The sequence below is a fragment of the Aspergillus melleus genome, assembly GCF_016097325.1.
Source record: "Aspergillus melleus strain CBS 546.65 chromosome Unknown contig6, whole genome shotgun sequence".
NCBI lineage: Eukaryota > Fungi > Ascomycota > Eurotiomycetes > Eurotiales > Aspergillaceae > Aspergillus > Aspergillus melleus.
Window position 1 is genome coordinate 1,660,243 of NW_025763375.1, and position 22,975 is coordinate 1,683,217.

Sequence of the window (22,975 nt, forward strand, 5' to 3'; positions counted from 1 at the left end):
ACCGGAAACACACTGACCACGAGGATTTAGATAGAAGCACGCGGGATTGATTAGCTTTTAGTCTCCCCTCCTTCATTGTCTGGTTTTGATCCGTGCACGGTATCTTGGTCTAGTCTACCTATACCCTTGCATTCCTCGCCAGCGCTGGTTCGCTGAGCCTCTAAACTAGAGCGGGATTTTGTACATTAGTGCGCGCTTACATATTTGCATCCCCAAGTCGAGAACTGGCATATATCCTCAAGACAGACAATCAACCTCATCTGACCCATGTAGATGAATGATAAGCACCAAGCACGTCCCCATCCTACTGACAAGCGACAAGGTACTACACGGGAGAGACCCCTCGTCGCGTGGTGGAACCCATAAAGCTTTTTCGGCAGTTTCTTGCCCATCCGAGACTTGAGGGCTACACCATCGACGCACTTGCGCGCGCATGACTGCAGGAAAGTCTCTGTGACTGGAGCGGCTGACCAGCCAACAGGGTGGGTTGCGTTCTCCGCCGCCACCGAAGGAGAGGGATCTTCCCACCTTTAACAATGACATGCATCTATTTTTCATCGAGTTTGGTTAGGTCGTGAGGGGGACCGTGAAAATTGATAGAAGTGCCTGGGTAACCGACTGCGGATAATCTCTGAAACTGCCCCCATGATATGACGAAACGACACGAACCAACTCCTGAAAAAGAAAATATAAAAAAAATAGAAGAAGGAGCATGGAGATCTCGTAAAGAGTGGTTTCAGGCATACGCAACATTCACCAACCATGTAGAAAGTCAACAAGAAATATGCACCGACTAACTCACTAAACAGCGGTTGTTATTAATATCTCCCGGCGCACACACTCGTGTTCCAAATAAAAAAAAGTGGGATAATGTCAATCGGATCGCATCGCCCCCTTCCCAGGCGCTACACTAACCGCGGCCTGGTTGGATGGGTGACTTCTCCTTGGCTGACGGCGAGTCTCCTGACGAGTCCATGCTGATTGCGAAATGTATTTTGCTTAGCTGAACAGGCGCCGTCGGCCCCCCTTGGAGCCCAAACGATCAACCGATCATCGTGTCCCGGTGCATGGACATCCCGGTCCTTCCTGACCGCATATCTTCGCTTCGGAGGGGAAGGAAGGTCAGCCCAGGAATCAAAGTTGACACTAGAAAGGATCGTGGGAGTATAAACAGGACGCGGTGGGTTCCCGGGGGGGGACCTGTGGGATGTTTCGTTTTATTCCCGACTCTGCGACCGTATGAATCAATGGACCTGTCTATCTACCCATCTATCCAGATTTAATTCAGATAGTATATCCTTCCTTCTTCTATGAAGAGTTGAATTGCGGGGAGTGGGGGCCTGATCGGTAAGGCAGACCAGACCATCCAATCTCGTCCCGAAGAGGAATAGCGTCGTCCGTCGGCATTTTCTTTTTCTTTTTTTCTCTTCTTCTTCCTCTGGACGCGCCGGAGAAGAATTCGCAAGGAAAACAGAGACCGAGAGGGCCGGAATATCCCCAAGACCAAACTTACGAGATTCTCCTCGCTTAGCGCCGTGTCCCTGGACTGTTGCGCTGCTGGTTGCACCTCTCCCATCCCATTATCTCCGGTTGTTTATCCCAACTGTTTATCTTCTTGTTTTGCGACAAGGAAGGGGTTTGCCGCTCGTCTGATTCTCTTGTCCCGTCAGACCTAGTGATCTGTTGCAAACAGACCTAGTCGCGTGACTGTGTTTACTTTGTTCGTCAGTTCGAGAGAGCTAGATCTTATTCTATTTGCGTTTTGTTCTGTTTCGTGAAGACAGCTCCCCACCTATAGTCGCGCAAGTGTGTAAGTGGGATATATCGCGGGGTCAAAATGGTGTCTTTCTCGTGCGAGGTAAGTCTACTTGAACGCGGAGGGACCGTTATTTGACATCGAATCTAATCGCTGATTGACTTTCTTTATCGTCCAGGCCTGTGGTGACATTCTCACCAAGAAGAAGCTCGACCCTCATCGCAACCAATGTCGCGGCGCAACTTTCACCTGCATTGACTGCATGGTGCACTTCCAAGGCACTCAGTATAGAGCGCATACGGTACGCTTGTCTTCCTTCCTTGTTTCTCGACAGAATGATTAACTGACGCGGCCTGTCTAGTCCTGTATGACCGAGGCGCAAAAATACGAGGGCGCCCTTTATAAAGAGAAACCGAAGAAAAACCAACGCAACGCCAAAAACAACGCTCAGCAAAACCAGAATCAGAATCAGAACCAAAACCAGAGGCAAAACCAGAAGCCGAACGGCAATGGTCACCGCGCGCCCTACGTTGAAGATGCTACGGATGTCGACAACCCTAAAACCAGCGCGGCGCCTCCGCCTGCTCCTACACCTCCCTCTAACGGTACGCAAAAGCCGGAGCAGAAAGATGACAAGCAAGTCAATGTGTTCGACTTCCTGGTTACCGAGAAAACTCCCAATGCGTCCAAGGTCTCGCTTGGCGGGCCCAAGGAGCAGATGCAAATGGTCGACCACGCGCCCTCGGTCTTCGAGCCGAGCAAGGCTCTGGCACACCTCAACAACGAAACGGAGGATGAAAGTAAGTTTTACGACGTGGCTTACGAGGAAAACGGATTCTCTTACGGCGCCGAACCGATATCTCCGTCCGCTTACCCGAACAAGAACGCCCCTAACAATGCTTCTGTAGAATTCATGACACCGGCCCCCAAGAAGAAGAAGGGTAAGTTGCGAGCAACTGGAGACGCGAGCGCCACGACGAGTGACAAGAAGAGGAAGCGTCGCACCGAGGACCATGACATGGAGGATGCCGATACCCCGATGCTGGATGCGCCATCGAGCGTTGTCAACCACCCAGGTACCCCCATGCTGAACCATTCCGGGCTGACGGGAGGTCTCAACCGGATGATGCGATCACCTTCCCTCGATGGGGAGGAGGATCACCCTCAGCGACGATTCCAGGACCCTTCGTCCCCGATCAAGCGCACGCGTCGGGACGAGAAGGAGAACAAGAGCGATGCCGGTCTCGGCATCTCCATGAAGAACCGCGCGGAGCGTCTTGTATCGTCCATGTTTGGCGGCTCTTCCGTCTCTGGAGGCAGTGGGGTTAGCCACGAGCCCTCCGGAAAGGCCCTGGTTCGGGCGCGGCGACGAAGCTCCTCGGATGACGGAAATGAGAAACTGGAGGTCCGCCACTCCAAAAAGACTCATCGCATACGCGACCCCTCGACGGGTCAGGTCGTTTCGGCCGATCCTCGCAAGAGCAAGCGCAAGAGCAGCGCTCAGACCGAGGGCGATCGGCCGTCGCGACGTCTCAAACAGATCGAATATCCCGACCCGGCGCACCCGCACTCTCCTCGAGGCCAGGATGACCAAGTGGTCGTGTACGGGCAACCGAATATTCCCAACGAACTACAACGCGAAATGGCCGGACATTTCTTGTCCCTGGTGACCAAGGGACCCGAGAGTGGACGCGGGTTCTCCGTGAACAAGGTGCTGAAGCGATTCCACCGTGACTTCACCGACGAGTTTGACGGGGATCGCGGCCGCCATCAAGGCCAGAGCCGCGCGGATCGGGAGCGGAGGATGGACGATGAAAAGGATCTTTGGCGAACATTGCGTCTGAAACAGAATGAGCGCGGAGAGGTGGTGCTTTTCTTCTAGTCAGTTTAGCCAGTGGATCAGGGCATGAAGGGATATGGATCTTTGCATAGCGACGTGTCTGTTGATTGGACAGTTTGTTAGTAATTTTCTTAATGATTTCTCATTGTGATTATTGTATATTCTGTCTTACTGTCTTTCCAATAATAAGAATAAGAAGTGAATACGATCGAGAGTCTCCACTGTGACTGTAAGAGTCCAAGAAATGACTCGGAATGACTCACGGCCCAATGACGCCCCGTCGCTGCGGGAGCCTCCGCCACTGCAGGAACATCCTTCATTCTCTTCCCTCTTTGCCACTTCTTCTCCCTCTCTATTTGATTCGGGATTTCCTTCCAAATCCCCGATTGACCTGGGGATTAATTGTCTCATTCTCGTTCCAGCGAGCTTCATCCGTCGTTCGTTTTCTTTTGCTCTTTACTTTTCTTTTCGCCTTCTTTTCTTCTCTACATTTTTTTTTCCCGACTAGCTAACCCCACACCCATACGCTAGCGGTTGAACGATCATTTATTACCTCCAGCGGAGTGCATGATAGCAGCTACGGCAAACGCGAACCTCTTCCAATCCTCGAGCATGACCGAAACCATCTCCGGCGCTCCGGCAACCGCTGCCCCCGAAAACACATCCCGTTCAAGAGGCCCGCGCCGCGGAGGCCGAGGACGCGGCAACCGATCGCATCGTCGTCCGCAGAACCAGGCTCAGGCACAGAACTCGACGCAGAATGCTGAGTCGACGAATGACGCGCAACCGCCAGCTCAGCCAGTTCAGCAAACGCATCAAACGCAACCCAATGGCGACTCCACGCCGAATCAACCTCAAGACGCATCTCGCTCGCGAAGAGGCCCGCGCGGAGGGCGACGAGGAGGAGGTCGAGGTGGGACCACACCGGCCGAGACGAGTCGACGACCAGGACGAGGAAGGGGCGCGGATCAAATGGTATCGAACACCGGCCGGCGATTCGAGGGACGATTGACGAAATCTGAACGGACTCCCGAGGATGACGGGCCGGACGGTGGCGAGGACTTGAAGGATCTGGAGTTGAGGGCCGATGCGCCTGTCTTCGTGCCCGGGGGACAATCGAATGGAAATACAGTGGAAGGGGGGCAGCCGAATTCTACAAACGCGGCTGGGAAAGGGAAGGGAAAAGCGAAGGCGAAGACCCCGCAACAACCTCGACCGCCGAAGGTTACTACGAAGTCAGTCGCCCCGGACATCGCCACGCGGATTCACGAGGATATTGCGCACAATCTTTACGAGTGTCCTATTTGTACGGCTGAGTTGGGCAAGAGGTCGCGTATTTGGTCGTGTGACTTGTGCTGGACCGTTTTCCATCTGAGTTGCGTCAAAAAGTGGTCGAAAAATGAAGGAGCGGCTGCTCAGGACAACCGCCGTCAGGGTGACGGAGAGTCTAGTGCTCCGCGCGCCTGGCGTTGTCCTGGCTGCAATCTTGCGAAAGAAGTGTTTCCCTCAACCTATACTTGCTGGTGTGAGAAAGATGTCGACCCGCGCCCACTTCCCGGCCTCCCTCCACATTCGTGCGGGCAAACCTGTGCGCGGCCACGTAAAGGCTGCCCTCATCCGTGTGACGCGACGTGTCATGCTGGGCCTTGCGCCCCGTGTACCGCCATGGGTCCCACTCAGGATTGCTTCTGCGGCAGGAATTCGTCCACCAAGCGTTGCCAGGACACCGACTACGAAAATGGATGGAGCTGCGGTGAGGTCTGTGGAGACTTGTTGCCCTGTGGGGAGCATACTTGTTCTCGTCCGTGCCACGAGGGTCTTTGTGGCACTTGTGAAGTGAAGGTCGAGGCTCGTTGCTACTGTGGAAAGGTCGAGACAGAAATGCTGTGCAGCTCCAGGGACGAGGAAATGGACAGCGAAAAGATACAGGATGGGGCTGATGGTCAAGTGGAGGAATGGACCGGTTGTTTCAGCTGCCCCGATCAGTGCAATCGCCCCTTTGACTGTGGTGTTCACTTCTGCCAGAAGGGTTGCCACCCTCAAGACGTGCACCCGGCCCACTGCCCGAGATCGCCCGACGTCGTACACCATTGTCCCTGCGGAAAGACGCCCCTGGCCGAAATCTCTGGATATCGGCCTCGGACGTCCTGCGAGGATCCTATCATCAATTGCCGAAAGGCTTGTGGTAAGATGCTCCCGTGCGGACATGGCTGCGACAAGATCTGTCACACAGGGCCCTGCGGATCCTGCATGCGCAGCGTTCCTATACAGTGCCGGTGCGGACGTAACTCGTTCATGACCGTCTGTCACCAGGGCACAATCGAGCCGCCGCAATGTTTCCGAACCTGCAAGACCGGACTGCACTGCGGACGTCATGCATGTGCTGATAGATGCTGTCCTGGGGAGCAAAAGGCAGTGGAGCGCCAGGCTTTGCGGCGGAAGCTCAAATCCCATCTCCGCCCGAGTGATGAAGATGTGGAGGCCGAACATATTTGCACTCGTATCTGCGGTCGTTTGTTGAAATGTGGACGGCACACTTGCCCTGAGATTTGCCATAAGGGGCCATGCAATACTTGCAGGGAGGCGATTTTCGAGGAGATCTCGTGTAACTGCGGTCGATCTGTCTTGCATCCGCCTCTGCCTTGCGGCACGCAGCCACCACCCTGCTCGGCCCCTTGTGAGCGTCCCAAGCCCTGTGGTCATCCCCAAACACCTCACAACTGCCATACGGACGACGATGCCTGTCCCAAGTGCCCCTTTCTTACGGAGAAGGTGTGTCTTTGTGGCAAACAGGTGTTGAAGAATCAACCCTGCTGGCTATCTGACGCACGATGTGGCCGAATTTGCGGCGAAACGCTCAAATGCGGCTCGCATTCGTGCAAAAAGAACTGTCATCGACCAGGCGACTGCGAGGACTCTTTGAAGCCCTGCCAACAGCCTTGTGGGAAGACGAAAACATTGTGTGGTCATCCATGCAAGGATCCTTGCCACGCCCCATACCCATGCCCCGAGAAGACGCCTTGCTCGTCCACGGTCACGGTAACATGTGGCTGTGGACGCCTTCGACAGGAGAGACGCTGTAATGCAGTAAAAGCAGTGGCCTCGAAGGGACAGCTGCAGCAACAGCAGAGACTACCGGCATTGACTCCATTGACGTGTGACGACGAATGCTCCCGACTCGAGCGGAATCGATCTCTGGCATCGGCGTTGGGCGTCGATATCAACCAAACGACCACAGTAGCGCAGAACTTGACTTCCACGAACCTTCCGTATTCATCCGAAACGCTTGACATGTACCTGCAGCTCTCGTCCTCATCCCCTCTATCAACTCTCCAGACCTACGAAGCGACACTCCAGTCCCTCGCGATTGGCACCACGCAACGGTCTGTCCGCTTCCAACCTGCCAAGTCCTCGCTTCGGGCCTTCATTCATTCCCTAGCCACCGACTGGGGCTTTGCCAGCGAGAGCTTCGATCCTGAACCCCACCGGCACGTGTTCGTTCTCAAACCCACGACCTGGACGCCCCCTCCTTTCGGCATGGGCCAAGACACGGCGATCGGAATCGGCGGCATGAGCGTCGGCGAATGCGTCAAGCTACGCGAACGTCAACGTCTCAAGGAGCGTGAAGCCCAGCGCCAGGTCGCAGCCGAGGCCAAAGCCCAGCGCGAAGCAGCCAAGGCGCAGGCGAGCGCGACGGGCGAAGGTGGCTGGGCCCAGGTTGCTGCGTCCCGGCGCAGCAATAACGGTATGAGCGGTGTGAGGAGCGTCACGCCCGCGGCGCAAGGCTCGAGTCGCTCCGGCCTGACGATGTACGCTGCTCTCGCTGGTGACGATGGCAGTGGCTCCTGGAGAACCGGGGCTGCTGCTCCCAAGAAGGAAAAACTTGTCCTTCGGTCGGGCGTGGGCGCCGGAAAACAGCTGCGGACTCAACCCGCTCCTCCCGCAGAGGTCGCCGACAGTTGGGAGGAGGAAGAAGAGAAGGAGGAACAGGAGGAACGTGCTCGTGAGGCGGATGAGGTCCCGGATCCAGAACAAGTCGCGGAAAAGGATGATCAGCAAGAGCTCGAGTCCGTTCATGAGCCCGCACAGGACTACGAACAGACCGCAGAGCAAGAGCAAAGTCAGATTCCTGACTTACAGAATGATCCCGCCCAGGGAGTCGAAAACAAACAACCAGAGGTCCTTGAAGCACGTCCACAAGAACCCTCCCACGAGCCCGAAGCGGTCAATGAAACTCCCATTGCCACTTCTTCTTCGACATAGGGTTCCTCAAAAGTCGTGTCTTAGCAAATGGGTTGTTTTGAGGTATCGCGATAGCGTGCTTTATAGGGGAGGGGGCGTTGTCAGCATTTCCAGTGCATTTTTTATCCAGTTTTGTTGTTTCGTCACTCGAGAACGATATTATTACCATTGAACTTCATGCATACGCATTACATATGGGGGTTGGTTGGTTGGTTGGTTGATGATTGATTGATTGAGGAGTACCACCTAATTTAGCGAGCATGAGTTTGTTGTGTTTATGATTTGCATAGCAGGCGCGCTTGTGCTTGTGCTTGTGTCTGTGTCTGTGCTTAGGTATGCATTTTATGGCCAACAAAAAGTTTCAGGTTTAGATATGGAGTTTGATTCCTTTTCGGTTCTATCTAACCTCTACTGGGATGGAAAGTACGTTAGGGAACCCTTTTTCCTAATTGGGTTGTAATCTTCATGGTGGAATTTGATGAATAAAAGTGTTATACAAGAAATGAGTCTGCACCGAGCTAGCACGTCCTTCCGGACAGAACTCCCTCTCCTTCTCTTTCTTCCTATATCTTCATATGTTCCATCCACTGGAGCTTTTATATTATCACGAGTAAGTGAACAAGTGCAACACCCTTCGTGCGGGAGAGCTCGAATCTGCCTTTACAGTCAATGGCATTGAATCACCCGTATATCTAGCTCAGATCTCCCAAAACCTTGGCATATCCTGCCCCTGTGCCCTCGAGCCCGAGCTCAAACTAGGAGGCAGATCATCCTCGCCCCTTCCCCAATCACTCTCCTCATCCCCAAGAACCAACTCCAGGGTCATCCCCTCCGTGAAAAACTCATGACCGATCCAATTCTTCTCATACGGTTTTCCATTCAACGTGGCACTCTGAATATAAATTGCACGGTAGGACGGATCGAAATTAGCGTTCCGAATAGTAGCGGTCTTGTTCGTGATCGGATGCGTGATGCTCACGGCCTCGAAGAACGGCGCGATGATCAGGTACACGTTTTGGCCTGGGTTCGGGAAGAGGCCGAGCATAGAGAAAACGGCGAAAGCGCCCATGGCCCCGGAGTCGTCGTTCCCTGGGAGACCCGAGTTTGTGGCGTTGAAGCGTGAGGGGATGTAGCTGTGTGCGCGGCGCGCTGAGAGCGCGGGTCGCCCTGCGTAGTGGTATTGGTAGACGGTTAGGAAGACGGGCTCATTGCCCATGTCGGCTAGCCCGGAGGTGTGGAAGAAGTCGAGGCGGGAGACGAATGTATCGGGGCCGCCGAGGAGGTCGATTAAGGAGGCCATGTCGTGGGGGACATAGCTGTTATGGGATGGTTGTGTTAGGGCAGGTACCAGAGGGTTGGTTTACCGGGAAGATCACTTACAATTGATATTCCCATACGCTCGATTCGAATGTCTCCGAGGGGTTGCTGGTAAGGGAGCACCACGACGCAAGTGCGCTGCAGGCAATTGGATCCTGGTATCCCCAGGTCCCATTCAAGTACCTTGGCTGGAAGAAGCCGACAAATTCCGTATCGGTGCCATTGATTGAGGATGTTTGATCGGACTTGTAGATGTTTTTCCAATTGCTAGCTCGGCCAATATACTTTGTATATTCGTCCTTGTGAAGGGCCTTGCCCACAGTCGACAGACAGAAATCATTGTACGAGTACTCCACCGTCCGGGATATGCTGCGAGAATTGGTGCCAAAACCTAGGTAGTCAAAGTCCAAATACGGGATGTAGTTGACACGCTTCCAGCTCTGTAGACCGCCGCGGCCTTCATAGGACCATTCTAGAGGCTCGTTTTCAGCGTCGTTAACCATAGCTTCATATGCGAGGTCCCAATCGATCCCTGTTAGGTTTTTCACAAAAGCGTCTGTTAGGACGACGTCGGCATTCGAACCACCCTGGGTCCAGCCTTTGCAGAGACTCATGCGACAATCTGGAAGCCAATTCTCATGCTTGTATGTATCGAGAAGGCTCCGTACCATCTTAGATTGCGTATTAGGGTCGATGATTGTGAGGAATGGGTGTTGAGCTCGGAAGGAGTCCCAGATACTTGATAGATAAAGTCAGCGCGAACTAAAAGCAGGAGGTACGAAACGAACCAATAAAACGAATCAAAATAAGGCTCATCACTGTCCCAGAGAGGATTCTCCCCTGTCAGATCCTGAGGATCGAGCATTGTTCGGTACACACCACTCCAGAAACTGCTGAGTATGTCTTCATCTGCGCCACCGGACTGTACAGATATCGGACTGAGTTGCTTGCGCCAAGCAGCTTCTGTATCGCGCCGAACCCCTTCAAAGTCTTCTAGCGGGTGAGGAATCTCTACCTGGGCATTTTTGCATGCTTTCTCTGTGCTGATAAAGCTCACACCGACTCGTACATTGACGGTGCCATTCTCGGGTCTCTGGAATCGAAGAAAGCCGCCGGCTTGAAGGTAGAAATTATTGAATCCTCGAGTGACATAGAGCTCCGTTCTTTCAGTTCCTGCTCTGTTGTTGACCCAAATTCCACCGTCAAGAACCGAAGCCCCCACGAAATCCGCACAGAAATACGAAACATAGGACCCGGCACCAAAGCTAGGCAGGAAAGTGCCGTTTGCTCTGATCTGGCCCTTCTCGACATCTACACTGATTGAGGCATTTTGTCGGCTGTCCCATAGATCTGTCAAATCTAATAGTATCAACGGATGTAGCTGCGATCCATTTGCCGTCGTAGCAGTGGGAAATTCAAACCGGTAGAGCGCCGCATGCTCCGTAGATGTCATTTCAGCCCGAATCCCGCCATCCAGGGATAGGCCGAAGTAGCCCGGTCGAGCGACGACCGAGTCGTTCGCATAGTGGGTCGCCCGCGCAGTCTTCAAAAACCTGCAGTTGTTGATCTCATCCTCTGGACAGTATTGTGGAAACAGAGGGAAGTTGCCCAAGGACGGGTTGCCCCCTGTTCCCGAGTCATGAAGTGTAGAGAAACCGGTCACCTTGCTTCCATCCGTCGAAAAGCCACCGGTATTTTGCCCATCCACATCCGCCACGGGCTTCGCCATGCCGTAAGGGCGACTGGCCCCGGCAAAGACGTTGCCTCCATTGTTGGATCCGATCAGTGGGTCGACTAATTGAAGGATGTCGGGGCTTTCAGCTGCGACGGTGTTGGGGACATTTCCTAGCGTCAAGCTCGCCCATTGTATTGAAAGAAGGCATAGGCACCTTGTAAATGACAGCATCTCGAAGATCACTTGTGTCAAGATTCAAACGGAGTGAGTTTGTGACCAAGGCGCCAACTGGGACAAGATCCGCATCTGTGTTTGTAAAGAGCATGGTGGATGGAGGGAGCGGGGAGTATTGCGGAGCCGACCAGGGGGTGAAATAACTAATGATAATGGCTTGTTAAAGGGTGGGATCGAAAGTGGCACAAAATTGGACTGAATCCTGGAATGCAAGGGAGAGCAAAAGGGAAAGAGAGGGGGAGAGGGGGAATGCCCGTGCGGGGAGTGTTTTTGCCGGGAGCCCCGTGATGGTTGGCAGCCCTGAGAGAACATGTCATTACCATTTAATACTCAGGCTTCAAGAAGATCTGATTGATTCAAATTTCATGATATTTCTTTTGCATTAGATCTTGACATAGAAGCTGGAAGCTCTGGCTAGGCCGGATTCGTGTGATTCTTCACTATAAACATGAGTTTTCGGATGCGTTCATTGCGCAGAAGATAAGGAGATTTGAGAAAGACATGGGGGAAAGAATACAAGAATAGAGAGAAACTATTAAAAAAACACTAAGATTAGATATTCTTTTGGATACGTCGCAAAAAGAAAAGATAAACCGCCCTGTTTCTCACCAACAATTAAAAATTCACGTTCATCCACTCTATCAGACGTGAAAACCTGGGTATCTGTGCTGTGTTCCATAACCAAAAAAAGCTCTTAAAGCATAGTACCCTTGTTCTGTTTCTTGTTGAGGCGGTAGTTCTTCCACATAGCAATGCAAGGGATGGAAAGGACCAGGATACAGGTGGCAGCAATGCAACCGAACATCTGGCTGTGGCCCCAGGCGTAGTTGACGGCGTTGCGCTTGTCGGAGCCAAGAGGGTAAGTCTGCTGGATCAAGTAGCCATCCCCCGAGATTTGCATGGCCTGAGACTTCTCGCTTTCAGGGAGGGCGGACTCCAGCGCCTCGACGAAGACGTTGTTGTAGATGGCGGCCTGCACAGCCTGGCCGATGGCACCACCCAAGCTACTGAAGAGTCCCAGGACGGACAGCATCATAGGCACACCCTCACGGTCAGCAGCCGCCATGACAGCCATTTCGTTACCAATGACCAAAGTACCACCGCCGAAAGCAATGAAGATTTGACTCATGATAAGGTAACCGATATCGTCCGTTCCGCCGTCGCCACGGAACTTGATCATCAGACCAGCACCAAGAATCATCAGAGGAAGGCCGAAGCACAACGAGGTCCACTTGAATTCCTTGGTGAACCGCATCCAGATACCGATGACAACACCCCAGAAGCACGAGCCCACGTTGTAAATCTGCAACATGTAACCAGCCATGCCCTGGTTCAGGTTGTACACAACCATACAGAAGCTCAGGAAATACAGATCCCAGCAGTAGAAGCTGAAGAAGAGGAGACCGGAGTTGGTGCAAGCACCCAAAACGGTGCGCTTCTTGAGCAATTCGTAGTTGATGAAATGCACACGGGCGACGAACTTCTCCCAGGCAGCAAAGAGCAGCAGAGTAACAAATCCGAAGACGATCATGCAGATGAAGGTGGCGCTCTTGTACTCCGCCCTTCCGTAGCTTGTCAAACTGAAGGGCAAAAGGATAAGGATCCAACCAATCATCAACAGTAAAGCACCGGCCACTAGAGAAAAAAAGAAGAAAGATCAGTTTGTGGCGTTTCAAGGCAGATGGATTTAAAACACACCGTCAAATTGATGCAAATAGTGCACGATAGACTGGGTCACAGTTCGGCCACTCTTGGGAGGGTTGAACACGCCGGTTTTCACGGCCTTTTTCTCGTAGTACTTGAAGACAACGGCGAGGGGCAGGAAGACAAAAGGCATGATTATGGCGAAAGCACCATAGGCCCACCGCCATCCGCCAGTGTTATCGACAAAGTTCTGTCCCGCGAGCGAACCGGTGAAAGCGGTGCAGATGAAAGGAGTACTGGCGAAGGCGAAGGCGAAGGCTCGGTTTCGCAAGCCAGAAGTATCGGCGATGAAGACCTGCAGAATGAGGTAGATACCGTCGTAGCCGACCCAGTAGATGACATAGCCTGCCGAGTATGAAGACGGGCCATCGCACGCCGCTAGGATGATGATTCCGAGGATGTAGACTGCGACGGAGGCGCACAGGCCCTCGGCACGACCCCACAGGTTCAGAGTTTTGGCGATGGGGAGTTTGAGAACACCTCCGATAATGCTGGCCAGAATGTTGGCCGTACTGACGGCAGGCGCGCTTTGAAACTTAGCATAGGCGGTTTGCTGGGCAATGCTGCTGATCGATGATTGCAAGGCCAGCATGAAGAAAGAAACCCAAATCCTAAATTTTGATTGGTCCATGGTCAGTATTCGTCTCTCTTTGGATGGATATATGGACGAGAAAGCAGAGACTGGAAAGGCTTACCAGGCGTAAGTGGCGACGAGCGCTTTCTTCGACCACACCAAGGCAGCGGCTTCAGCCCTTTGAATACCCAGCTGAGCACCCTCAGTGACCTGATCCGGGTGCAACTCGATTTCCTTCTCATTCCGTGCCTCGAGACTCTTCCGGTCGGACTCGCTACCCGAGGTTTCCGGGTTCTCAGGCGAGCTGTTCTTAGGTCTGTGATCCTCGGTGCCAGCGAGGTCGGACACCATCGCGGTGTTGTCACGACCTCGAACCAATTCGAGGACACCCATGGTGATGTTTTTGAGGTCTCTCTTTCCTACTCAAGGAGACGGGGGGTGAGACTACCCGACGAACAGGAAAGGGTGAGGTTGAATTTGTCTTGATGAACAGAGAAAGGAAGGAGGGGAGCAAGGGACGGAAGCTCGGGAGGGTTAGATTACTATATAAGTATGCTGCTTCACAACCCGGCCGAACAGTGCCGCTTGCCGCCAGAGCAAAGTGGACTTCAGTCCTGGCAGAAAAAAAAAGTGGAAAAAAGAAAAGACAAGGTAATAAAATAAAATTTCGCCCATTTTCCCTGCCGCAGGACGCGCTCCTTCGCGGGTGGATCCGTTTTTGGTTTGGTGGTCGGATCAGATAACACTTTGGGGCAACGGATCAGATAACTTCCATTCTGAGCCAATCACGGCCCCCCCAACACTCGCAGCGAAATGGCCGAGCCACAAACGAGGCCATATAATTGGTGACAGACCCTGGCAGGAACCCACCGCGCCATCTGCAAGTGTCTTTCCGTCGAAGTCAGCCAGGCCTGCGTCGCCAATCCGAGGCCTGGCACCATCTTTCAATTCCGGTCCTGTTTCGCTCCATGAGTGATTTTGCGGTCATGTCCGTTCGATTACCCACGGTTCCGAGGCTGCGTGTTGATGACCCTGCGGTGAATACTTCGAATGCTGATGAGAATCTAGAATCATACACTCGGTTTGATTTTTTCTTATGTGTTCGATATCAGGGAATGTGAAGGAACTGATGTTTTTCTTCAGGAAAAAAAAAAAAAAAAGAAACATAACTTTTTTCCGCCCCTCTCTAAAAGCAAACTAGCATGATCGAGTTACGGAGTAGAAAAAACTCTTTTGTCTTGGAGTGATGTCGGCTAGATTGATAGGCCTGTTGTCACACGAAAATTTCCGGTGGATATAATACCCACCACACCACCTTAGCCCCCTCCACGAGAGGTTTGTCTGATGTCTACTCCGTACGCACCATGCAGTGAGATCCCACGCGATGCCAAGGTGCGCTTACTGCTGAGGACGGGATTGACAACGCGATTGATCCTGAGGAGGAACATGAAATGCCGTCAGATCACCCGTATGGCAGAGTTTAAGAAAGATTTTGAACTTAGATCCAACACAAGAAGTGGCCCGAGCAAAGAGACAGGCAGGTACCACTCGAGGTCAGCTTGGCCTACTGTGGGCCGATACTCGGACGACGCCCCGGTTATTGACAACTATGCTGTCTCTCGGACTAGTCACTGAATAATGCAATTATGTCGCCGCAGCTACTCCGTAGGTTTTCTTGTCCCGATCAATACCGTTGTTGGCTGCTGCTTTTCTCTTATTCCTTCCAGGGTTCCTCGAGAATCGAGAATCTCATTCGATCCGAAGGAAATAATACCTATTGGATGGAATGGTTTCTACGCATCGGACAGTGGGACAGCTTCCGTTGAGTGGCGTTTTCCTTTTCTTTTTTCTCACTAGTCAAACTAGTCAGTGGTCGTTGCCCTTGTCTCGCCCTTCTTCCATCTTCCCCCCTCTCTTTAGTCGTTCTCTGCATCGCTTCCTTCTGTTTGTCTTTCTGTGCCAATTTGGTACTTTCGAAGCACTAACGCTTTACCTCTAACCGACAATCGCCGACGGTGCGTCGTCATGCCACCGAAATTGCATTACTCCGTCCACTTCCTTTTCCACTCCGTAGTCCGTACCCATCTCCACCCCAAACCGCGGCCGTCCCACCATCGGCTGCACCGTTGAGGCAACAAGAAAATCTCTTCCATTCTCTGACGTGTGAGTTTGAAAGACGTGATTCCTTCCAACAGCTCGTTCCAAGGGTTGATAAGATCCAAGCCTGATCAGCTCCATCAAATCAATCTAATCTAATCTGATGACCACTCTTTTTTTCGACCGATCATCGGAGTTTCCGTTTCCAGAATCCTGTCTCTGACTCGAGACAAGCCGATTTTCTTTTTCATAGGCTGTCTACCGGGGCTGAAATGGGTAGTTAGAGTTTTTTCTTAGTTGTTAGCGCCACCACCGCCGGGCTCACAAGGGGTACTTTGATCTCGAGCATCCTTGTTCAATTGCTCGGCCTCATCTCCTTGCCAAGACACCGGTGGCTGTCGTCGTAAGGCTTTGGCGGCGGTACAGATTTCTAGCCCTGTGCAAATATTGCTTGACTCTTTTTAAATGATGACAAGGTGATCATTCCACTAAGTGCGAGGTGAATGAAGATGCATAGAATGATCCAAAGTACAGTGTAGGCAGACATTGCCTGTTCTTGCCTCGCATCAAAGCCGACTCCGGTTCCCCACAATACCAAGAAATTCTGATACCGAACCAGATGGGTGGCCATATGGCATGAGACTAGAGGTGAATTTTCTGTGGACTATTGGGAACTATCGGGGGAGCCAGAAAAGAAGCATATCGCCACAAAAGAGCAGCCTTTTCGGGGCCACATTAAGTCTGAGTCGTGGAACCATCTGACGCTCCTAGCGGAATGCTTTTCTTGTTCTGGGTTTCTCATGTAGGAAATATTTCCAGACGATATTTTCCCGCTTGAAAAAATATGTGAGAACAGGGATTGGTTGCATTAATTACCTAAGATTAATTGGTTTTCATATCCGCGAAGCAAGCCGAAGGGGAAAAAGAATTAAGTAATAAAAAAAAAATATGGCGCGGAGTACTTTGTGGCAGGCTTTCTTTTCCCTTTGTTTTTTTTTTTTTTTCTTCTTTTTTTTTTCCTCCGTGTTGGCCTTGGGTATCGTGAATTGAGATAGAATTCGTCACTTGCATTATGAGGCATGTTTGATAGCCACTGGATGAAACCGGCCACATCGACCGCCGATCCCCTCTAACCAGGCCGATCAACTCGAGTATAATTAATAGACCTCGTCTAAAAGCTTGAAATCCTGCTGATCTATGCCTTGAAGTAAATGAAGCTGCTGCATGCGGGATATGAGTGGGGGAGCTTAGATTAGATCGTATGCACGCCGGGGCTCTAAGGTTTCAAGAGCAGCGGAGGCCACTGCTTTGGTCTATGGGGAGCCCTTCTTAGATTTGGAATCCGCGATCAAAGGTAATCTAGTGCTCTATAAGGTGCTCGTGCATTTTCTGCTACAGCTATGACGCTATCTGATATCAGTCAGACCTTAGGTCTGACAATTGACAGGAGCGAAGCCAATTCAGTTTTTGTATATCCCGAAAGTGATACTAAACATCGTCCACCAATCTAATAGTAGCTCAAGGACTCGTAGTCCCATGTCTAGGTTACACGCCGATCTTCTCCGGCCGATGGACGAGCCCACGGAAGAGGCCAAAGAGTCACCTACTGTCCTACGAACGGAGATCACTTCAGAATGGGGCAAGCGCGAGCTCATTAGCGTGCTAAAAGACTCACCATGCAATTTATACCTCCCTTGGCGCTTATTCGCTCTTTGGTGCTCTTAAATAGTTGCATACTCTTAGGGCGGAACAAGCTTATTTCCGCCTAGAGGGCTGGCCTCGCTGACAACTACTGGAATGCTATTGGATCTTTGCGTTCTCATAATTCAGCTTAATTCTCGATGCCAAAAAATGTACTTTCTTAATCTGTACAGACGTAGTTCACATGAGAGCAGCGATTTACCAGACGATGGGGCTAAAGGGCGCTCGTTCGGGCAAGCAGTCGCGTGCCTTCCATGCTTACTTGACTTTCGTGTTGAGAAAAGAAATTATCTGGCCCCTTATTGACCATTTGACTTGGCCAAATACAATCACTAGTCAAAAGATGAGTTACGATCATCAAGCCAATAAGGACTCTGGGATTACTCCTCGTTAGACCTTGGAATCTTGTGGTACCTGGGCATGCCGCAGTTCAACTCTATCTTGAAGGTCTGACTCTAGTTTCCTATGTAACCATCACCCACAGCTGCTGTGCGTGGAACACATTTCAACTTGGACGCATAAGGGGACCAATAAATCCTAATTTGCTGCAATGAATTCACTTACGTGGCTCTGCTGCGTTGCAGTACAACAGACGAATGGCTAGGTATCGATCAGACGTAGTAGTTTAGGATATTACTAGCACTGGTACCGGTAGAACATCGTGACCACCGTCGTCAATTTGTATAACAGTTACTTTGGAGCGGACTTCTGTTGCTACCATATGAATGCAAGGAGGACCGGGTTCCAACTACTTGTAGTAAGGAACTGTACTACATTCATCTACAGTCTAGTGTAGGTGAAAGCCCTCGGAGGAGGATCAACCAATCAGCAGGCACCGGCTCAACCTTCCGGCCGAGGCCCCGAGATTCGGCAGCAATTACTCCCGGGACGGCCACTTCCGCCCGCCTACGTGTCGCCGTTTGTCCTTCCCACTATTATTGCATTGCAGCCGTGCTACGTTCCGTTGCTACTCTATGCTGTCCTAGTCCTACGGTCCTGGACTACCACTCCCTATCCACTTTAACTTTTCTACCCGCTATTGTTTCGGTCCCTCTGTGGTTACTTTGTGTCGTCTTCCAATCATCTTCGCCCATTGTAGGCAGCTAGTTCTTTCCCTTGCCCAACTACAATTCCAACCTTCCACGCTACGTCATTCTTGGATATTGTCGTCGGGTGCATTTGAGATCTAAATGCCTTCGCGTCGCAGTCATACAAAGTCCCGCAAGGGCTGTCTTCATTGTAAACGAAGGCATGTTAAGGTCTGTTGATCCCCGCATCCCACGTGTGGTGTTTATTATACTGCTATTCTGCATAACCACGTGTAGACCCAGCATTCTTTGAGATTTTCTTCGTTGTGTTACTGACGCCGTGCAGTGTGATGAGGGAACTCCCAAATGTAGTCTGTGCAGGAAACGCAAGTTAGAATGCATATATCCACCCCCAACTGCTGATGCCGATGGTCAATATCCATCTACTCCACAAGATGGGGTGGAGACCCTGTCAAACGCCAACGAACTGCCATTGCCGACGCGAATGATTGAGATGCGACTGTTCCATCACTACCTAACAGAGTCTTATATCACCATGTGTCAAGGGAACCTGGACGCTAATCATTTCCAATCCATCGTTCCGCGCATGGCCATGTCGCATCCGTACCTCCTGGATAGTCTACTAGCGTTCTCGTCCCTGCACCTGGCTTCGCTCGAGGTAGACGAGAAACGTCAGTGGTTAGAAACGGCCCTCATGTACCAAAATCGAGCGTGCTCGGCCTTGGGCCAGGTTCTGGCGGGGTTCTCGCTGGAGAGTTGCGGCCCGGCCTTCATCAGCTCCATCTTCATCATGCTATGCGCAACGGCGTACCCTTGTATCTCTCAAGACAGCCATACGATCGATCCCCTTGCCCATATCTTGGAAACTCGTCAGTTGATTGCTGGTTGCTCCTTTCTGTTCCAGCAGCTTGGTCAAGCGGAGAATCTGGGCGAGATGAAAGGATGGTTACAGTACACCGACCCCGACAAGCCTGGGGCGGCCAACGAACAAGAACCGTAATGTGTTCCAAACTTCCCCTCATTGCCAGAGTATTGATGTTGTTTTCTAGGAAGCCGGACTCGGAACTTGTGCAACTGCGAGGGTACGTCTTTAACCCTTGCCAATGCGTGAGATAGTAGAGAATGCTGACATGATAGCAGCGAACTTCTAGGGTCTCTAGATAAGCTCCGAGGGAATATTGACCGCACCGAAGAGCCCCATAAGGCTGCGTATCTGCATACCTGGGAATTCTTGCAGGCGGCGGTCAAGCAGTGGCCTTTCGGGGGTCCTAATGGGGGCATACTGGCGTTCCCGATCAATATCGGTGAGCCATATATCGAATTGCTAAAAGACGGAGAATGGATGGCTCGTATATTGTTCCTGCACCACGGAGTCAGTATGCACCTCATCTCAGACAAGTGGTTTGTCAGAGACTGGGGGAGACGCCTTGTAGCCGCGATCCTACAATCTCTGGAAGAAGTTCCGGCCGAGTGGACCGATACTCTCGCATGGTCCCGGCAGGCTGTGGGCCTTGACACGAAGTAATTCAAGATATGTGTATCAATAAGGTCGTGGGGTAAAACAACCCATTATCTTGGTCTACCTGTCAACTGATAAGCCCAATGTCGGCCTTACGAAGGAATCAAAGGAATCGTTAGCGGCAAGTCCAACCTGAGGCATCTCGGAGACGTCACCCAATCGCCGGCTTGACCGTTTCCGGCCTGCCGATAGCCCGGAGCTTATCACGGCCATGTGACCCTTATCTCCTCGCGCTGACCTGGTCGTTCCTTGTTACGTTTATCATTCTGCTCTTCCTTAATCACTGTGTTTGCAGCGATAATGTGGCTCCTCGAGACCGTCTTGTCTTGATCAGCTTGCGTGTGCAAAGAGCCTCGTCGTCATGACATCGGCCAAATCCGAACACCATATGCAAGCTTCCCCGGCTATTGATTGCCAAGACGTGGAGAAGCAGGTAAATGATAAGCATTCCATACCACTTTTGTGTTGTCACGCCATTTTGGGACGGCATTGCTCTTCGCTAGTGCCTGGTGCCTGATCGTATTTTCTCCTAGTTATTTCTCGATCGTCCCGTCAGATCGATAACTCAATCTCCTTCAACGACGCCCAAGCACAACATGTGGTTCCGTGGCTTCAAAAATGCGGTTGCCGCCGCTCTACTACTTGTGTTGTTGGTAGTAGTACACTCACCCAGTGCTCTTGGTTCTCCGCTTGAGCTTGCGCCGCGTCGGGATCGACAGCCCGGTCATGGCTTTCACGACATCGAGGAGGGCAAGCGCGGTGCAGTGGCCAGCGAGAGCGCCATCTGCAGTCGCCAGGGTACAAAGATGTTAGAATTGGGCGGGAATGCAGCCGATGCTGTAAGACACCAGCATTTTCTGGCTCTCTTCACCACTACTACATGGCACTAATCATTGTCGGACAGATGGTCGCGACCGTCTTTTGTGTTGGCGTTATTGGTAGGTCCTTCGAATTACGAAATCGATGCAAATCGTGTTACTGACAGCAATCAAGGCATGTATCACAGTGGGATTGCAGGAGGTGGTTTCCTGTTGGTGAAATCCCCGAATGGTACATACGAATTTGTCGACTTTCGCGAAACAGCGCCAGCCGCCGCTTTTGAGGACATGTTCAACAATACTTCGGACGCCTCAACTAAAGGTGGCCTAGCTAGGTTTGTATTATCGGTCCGTTCTGTGAAGAAAGGTTCGGGCTAATGTACATGCAAGTGGCGTGCCAGGTGAACTACGAGGCCTAGAGTATCTCCATAACAAGTACGGCGTTCTCCCCTGGTCAACCGTTATGCGTCCGGCCATAAAAATTGCCCGCAACGGTTTTCCCGTGACCGAGGACTTGGTTCGCTATATGGATTCAGCTGTTGGCGATGGAGAAGACTTTCTGTCAAAGGATCCGACCTGGGCCATTGACTTTGCCCCTAACGGGACAAGGCTTGGTCTTGGAGACATCATTACTCGTAAACGCTACGCAAACACACTCGAAACCATTGCCAATGAAGGTCCAGATGCTTTCTATTCCGGTCCAATTGCAGAGAAAATGATTCAGGCGGTGCAAGCCACGAATGGCACAATGACGATGGACGACCTCCGCAACTACACCGTTCTTTTACGAGATGTAGCACACATTGACTATCGAGGGTACAAGATCGCAAGCACGACCGCTCCGTCCAGCGGCATCGTCGCCTTGAATATATTGAAAGTGCTGGGCACATACGACCAGTTCTTCACTGCAGACAATGTGAACCTGAGCACTCATCGCTTGGACGAGGCAATGCGTTTTGGATATGGCTTGGTATGTGTATTCGCTTTTTAGGATTGGGACCTTCAGTTACTAACCCCTTGTTAGAGAACGAACCTAGGCGATCCCCTTTTCCTCGATGGCCTAGATGAATACCAGAAAGACATGCTGAAACAATCAACGATTGATGAAATTCGCCACAAGTTATCCGATTTACGCACGCAGAATGTGTCGGTGTACGATCCGGAGGGATATGAGAGTCTTGAAACGTAAGTTCTACTTCTGAGATCGGTTGATGTCATGCTAACCATGAACCTAGACCGGGAACTTCGCACATTGCTACAGCAGATCATTCTGGATTAGCGATTTCCACGATCACCACCATCAATCTACTTTTTGGTAGCAGAGTTATGGTACCAGAGACTGGTGTCATCATGAACAATGAAATGGATGGTATGCACATATCAATTCACTATCCTCGTGATTCGCGACTTGATCAGCTAATGTTCAACTCGTAGATTTCTCGGTTCCTGGCTCATCCAATTCTTTTGGCTACATTCCGTCGGAAGCGAACTACATTCGGCCAGGGAAACGTCCTCTATCATCCATTACTCCGGCGATTGTCACCCGCCCCAACGGAACAGTGTTCTTCATCGCTGGGTCCGCAGGAGGTAGTCGAATCATTACGGCGACCGTGCAAAACATCATTCATGCTGTGGATGAGGGGTTGTCTGCCGCAGAGGCTTTGGCTAGACCACGTCTGCATGACCAGCTCGTTCCGAACCAGAGCAGCTTCGAGTATGCCTATGACAATGCAACTGTTGCTTTCATGAAGGCCAGAGGCCACAACGTGACCTGGGTTGCACCGGGTGGCAGCACTGCGCAAGCCATTCGAGTATTGCCGAATGGAACATTTGATGCGGCCGGGGAACCAAGGCAACTGAACTCCGGGGGCTTCTCTGTTTAAGGGTTGTCGCTATAGTTGGCGTCGTCGACGTTTCGTATATGATCTAGACATTGAGTCTGAGAGGTGGTGTGGATATATTTTGGCTGAGACTGAGTGCCGATAGAGATTTATATAGAGAAGATTAAGACTACATAGAGATAATGAACATAAGGTGGCTAGAACTACTGTTCTTCTTAAGTATATCTTAGTTTTGCTGAATTTCAACGCAAAATTCATTCACTGTTGCCTTTGCTGCGATGGGATCGTGGACCGATCGAGCATTCTTTGATGAGAGGCAAAGCGGTCTGTGCGCGGATCGCAGCTTCTCCACGTTTTGGAGTTTCCGTCCCTGATTGCTTTCGCAACTCACTGGCATCAGACATTCATCACTTTTATCTACGTTATTCACTGCGTCTGGGTGAATTTTTGGACTTGACAGCTCTTTTGGTTGACAGGGACTTTCGGCTATCCCTTATTGGGGAATCAATAGTTGGATTACCATAATTCGCTCGATAGGTCGAATTATGGGTGAGCTCTAGTCACCAGCTGATGGCGAAACACAAAGACTTAGATCATGGCCTTGATCT

General features: G+C 51.5%; 6 protein-coding genes across 6 annotated transcripts; 4 read left to right on the forward strand and 2 right to left on the reverse strand.

Annotated features, from left to right (window-relative positions):
* The first annotated feature begins 704 nt into the window (after positions 1 to 704).
* Positions 705 to 3,764, forward strand: LDX57_010284 (LYAR-type C2HC zinc finger protein). Its single transcript, XM_046092038.1, has 3 exons — positions 705 to 1,858; positions 1,935 to 2,057; positions 2,118 to 3,764. The coding sequence occupies exons 1-3, from the start codon at positions 1,838 to 1,840 to the stop codon at positions 3,636 to 3,638; spliced, it is 1,665 nt and encodes a 554-aa protein (XP_045948015.1). The 5' UTR covers positions 705 to 1,837; the 3' UTR covers positions 3,639 to 3,764.
* A 444-nt stretch (positions 3,765 to 4,208) lies between these two features.
* On the forward strand, positions 4,209 to 7,859 carry FAP1_2 (putative NF-X1 finger transcription factor; the record flags this gene model as incomplete). Its single annotated transcript, XM_046092039.1, has 1 exon — positions 4,209 to 7,859. One exon carries the CDS (start codon positions 4,209 to 4,211, stop codon positions 7,857 to 7,859), a length of 3,651 nt encoding a protein of 1,216 aa, XP_045948016.1.
* A 676-nt stretch (positions 7,860 to 8,535) lies between these two features.
* Positions 8,536 to 11,061, reverse strand: LDX57_010286 (GH92 family glycosyl hydrolase; the record flags this gene model as incomplete). Its single annotated transcript, XM_046092040.1, has 3 exons — positions 8,536 to 9,154; positions 9,219 to 9,893; positions 9,944 to 11,061. The coding sequence occupies 3 exons, from the start codon at positions 11,059 to 11,061 to the stop codon at positions 8,536 to 8,538; spliced, it is 2,412 nt and encodes an 803-aa protein (XP_045948017.1).
* Positions 11,062 to 11,758: 697 nt separating this feature from the next.
* Positions 11,759 to 13,735, reverse strand: sit2 (putative siderochrome-iron transporter; the record flags this gene model as incomplete). Its single annotated transcript, XM_046092041.1, has 3 exons — positions 11,759 to 12,699; positions 12,763 to 13,379; positions 13,464 to 13,735. 3 exons carry the CDS (start codon positions 13,733 to 13,735, stop codon positions 11,759 to 11,761), a joined length of 1,830 nt encoding a protein of 609 aa, XP_045948018.1.
* Positions 13,736 to 18,724: 4,989 nt separating this feature from the next.
* LDX57_010288 (uncharacterized protein) lies at positions 18,725 to 19,714 on the forward strand (the record flags this gene model as incomplete). Its single annotated transcript, XM_046092042.1, has 3 exons — positions 18,725 to 19,185; positions 19,239 to 19,271; positions 19,330 to 19,714. The coding sequence occupies 3 exons, from the start codon at positions 18,725 to 18,727 to the stop codon at positions 19,712 to 19,714; spliced, it is 879 nt and encodes a 292-aa protein (XP_045948019.1).
* A 382-nt stretch (positions 19,715 to 20,096) lies between these two features.
* Positions 20,097 to 22,409, forward strand: LDX57_010289 (gamma-glutamyltransferase; the record flags this gene model as incomplete). The annotated part of the gene is made up of 8 exons (XM_046092043.1): positions 20,097 to 20,141; positions 20,242 to 20,547; positions 20,613 to 20,646; positions 20,702 to 20,861; positions 20,917 to 21,496; positions 21,551 to 21,711; positions 21,762 to 21,895; positions 21,961 to 22,409. The coding sequence occupies 8 exons, from the start codon at positions 20,097 to 20,099 to the stop codon at positions 22,407 to 22,409; spliced, it is 1,869 nt and encodes a 622-aa protein (XP_045948020.1).
* Positions 22,410 to 22,975: the final 566 nt, after the last annotated feature.

Bases quoted from the DNA above. Each gene is read 5' to 3' on its own strand.
- LDX57_010284 (XM_046092038.1), top strand. From the start codon at position 1,838: ATGGTGTCTTTCTCGTGCGAG. The intron at 1,859-1,934 runs GTAAGTCTACTT...TTTATCGTCCAG, and splicing joins TGGTGTCTTTCTCGTGCGAG to GCCTGTGGTGACATTCTCAC. The intron at 2,058-2,117 runs GTACGCTTGTCT...CGGCCTGTCTAG, and splicing joins CTCAGTATAGAGCGCATACG to TCCTGTATGACCGAGGCGCA.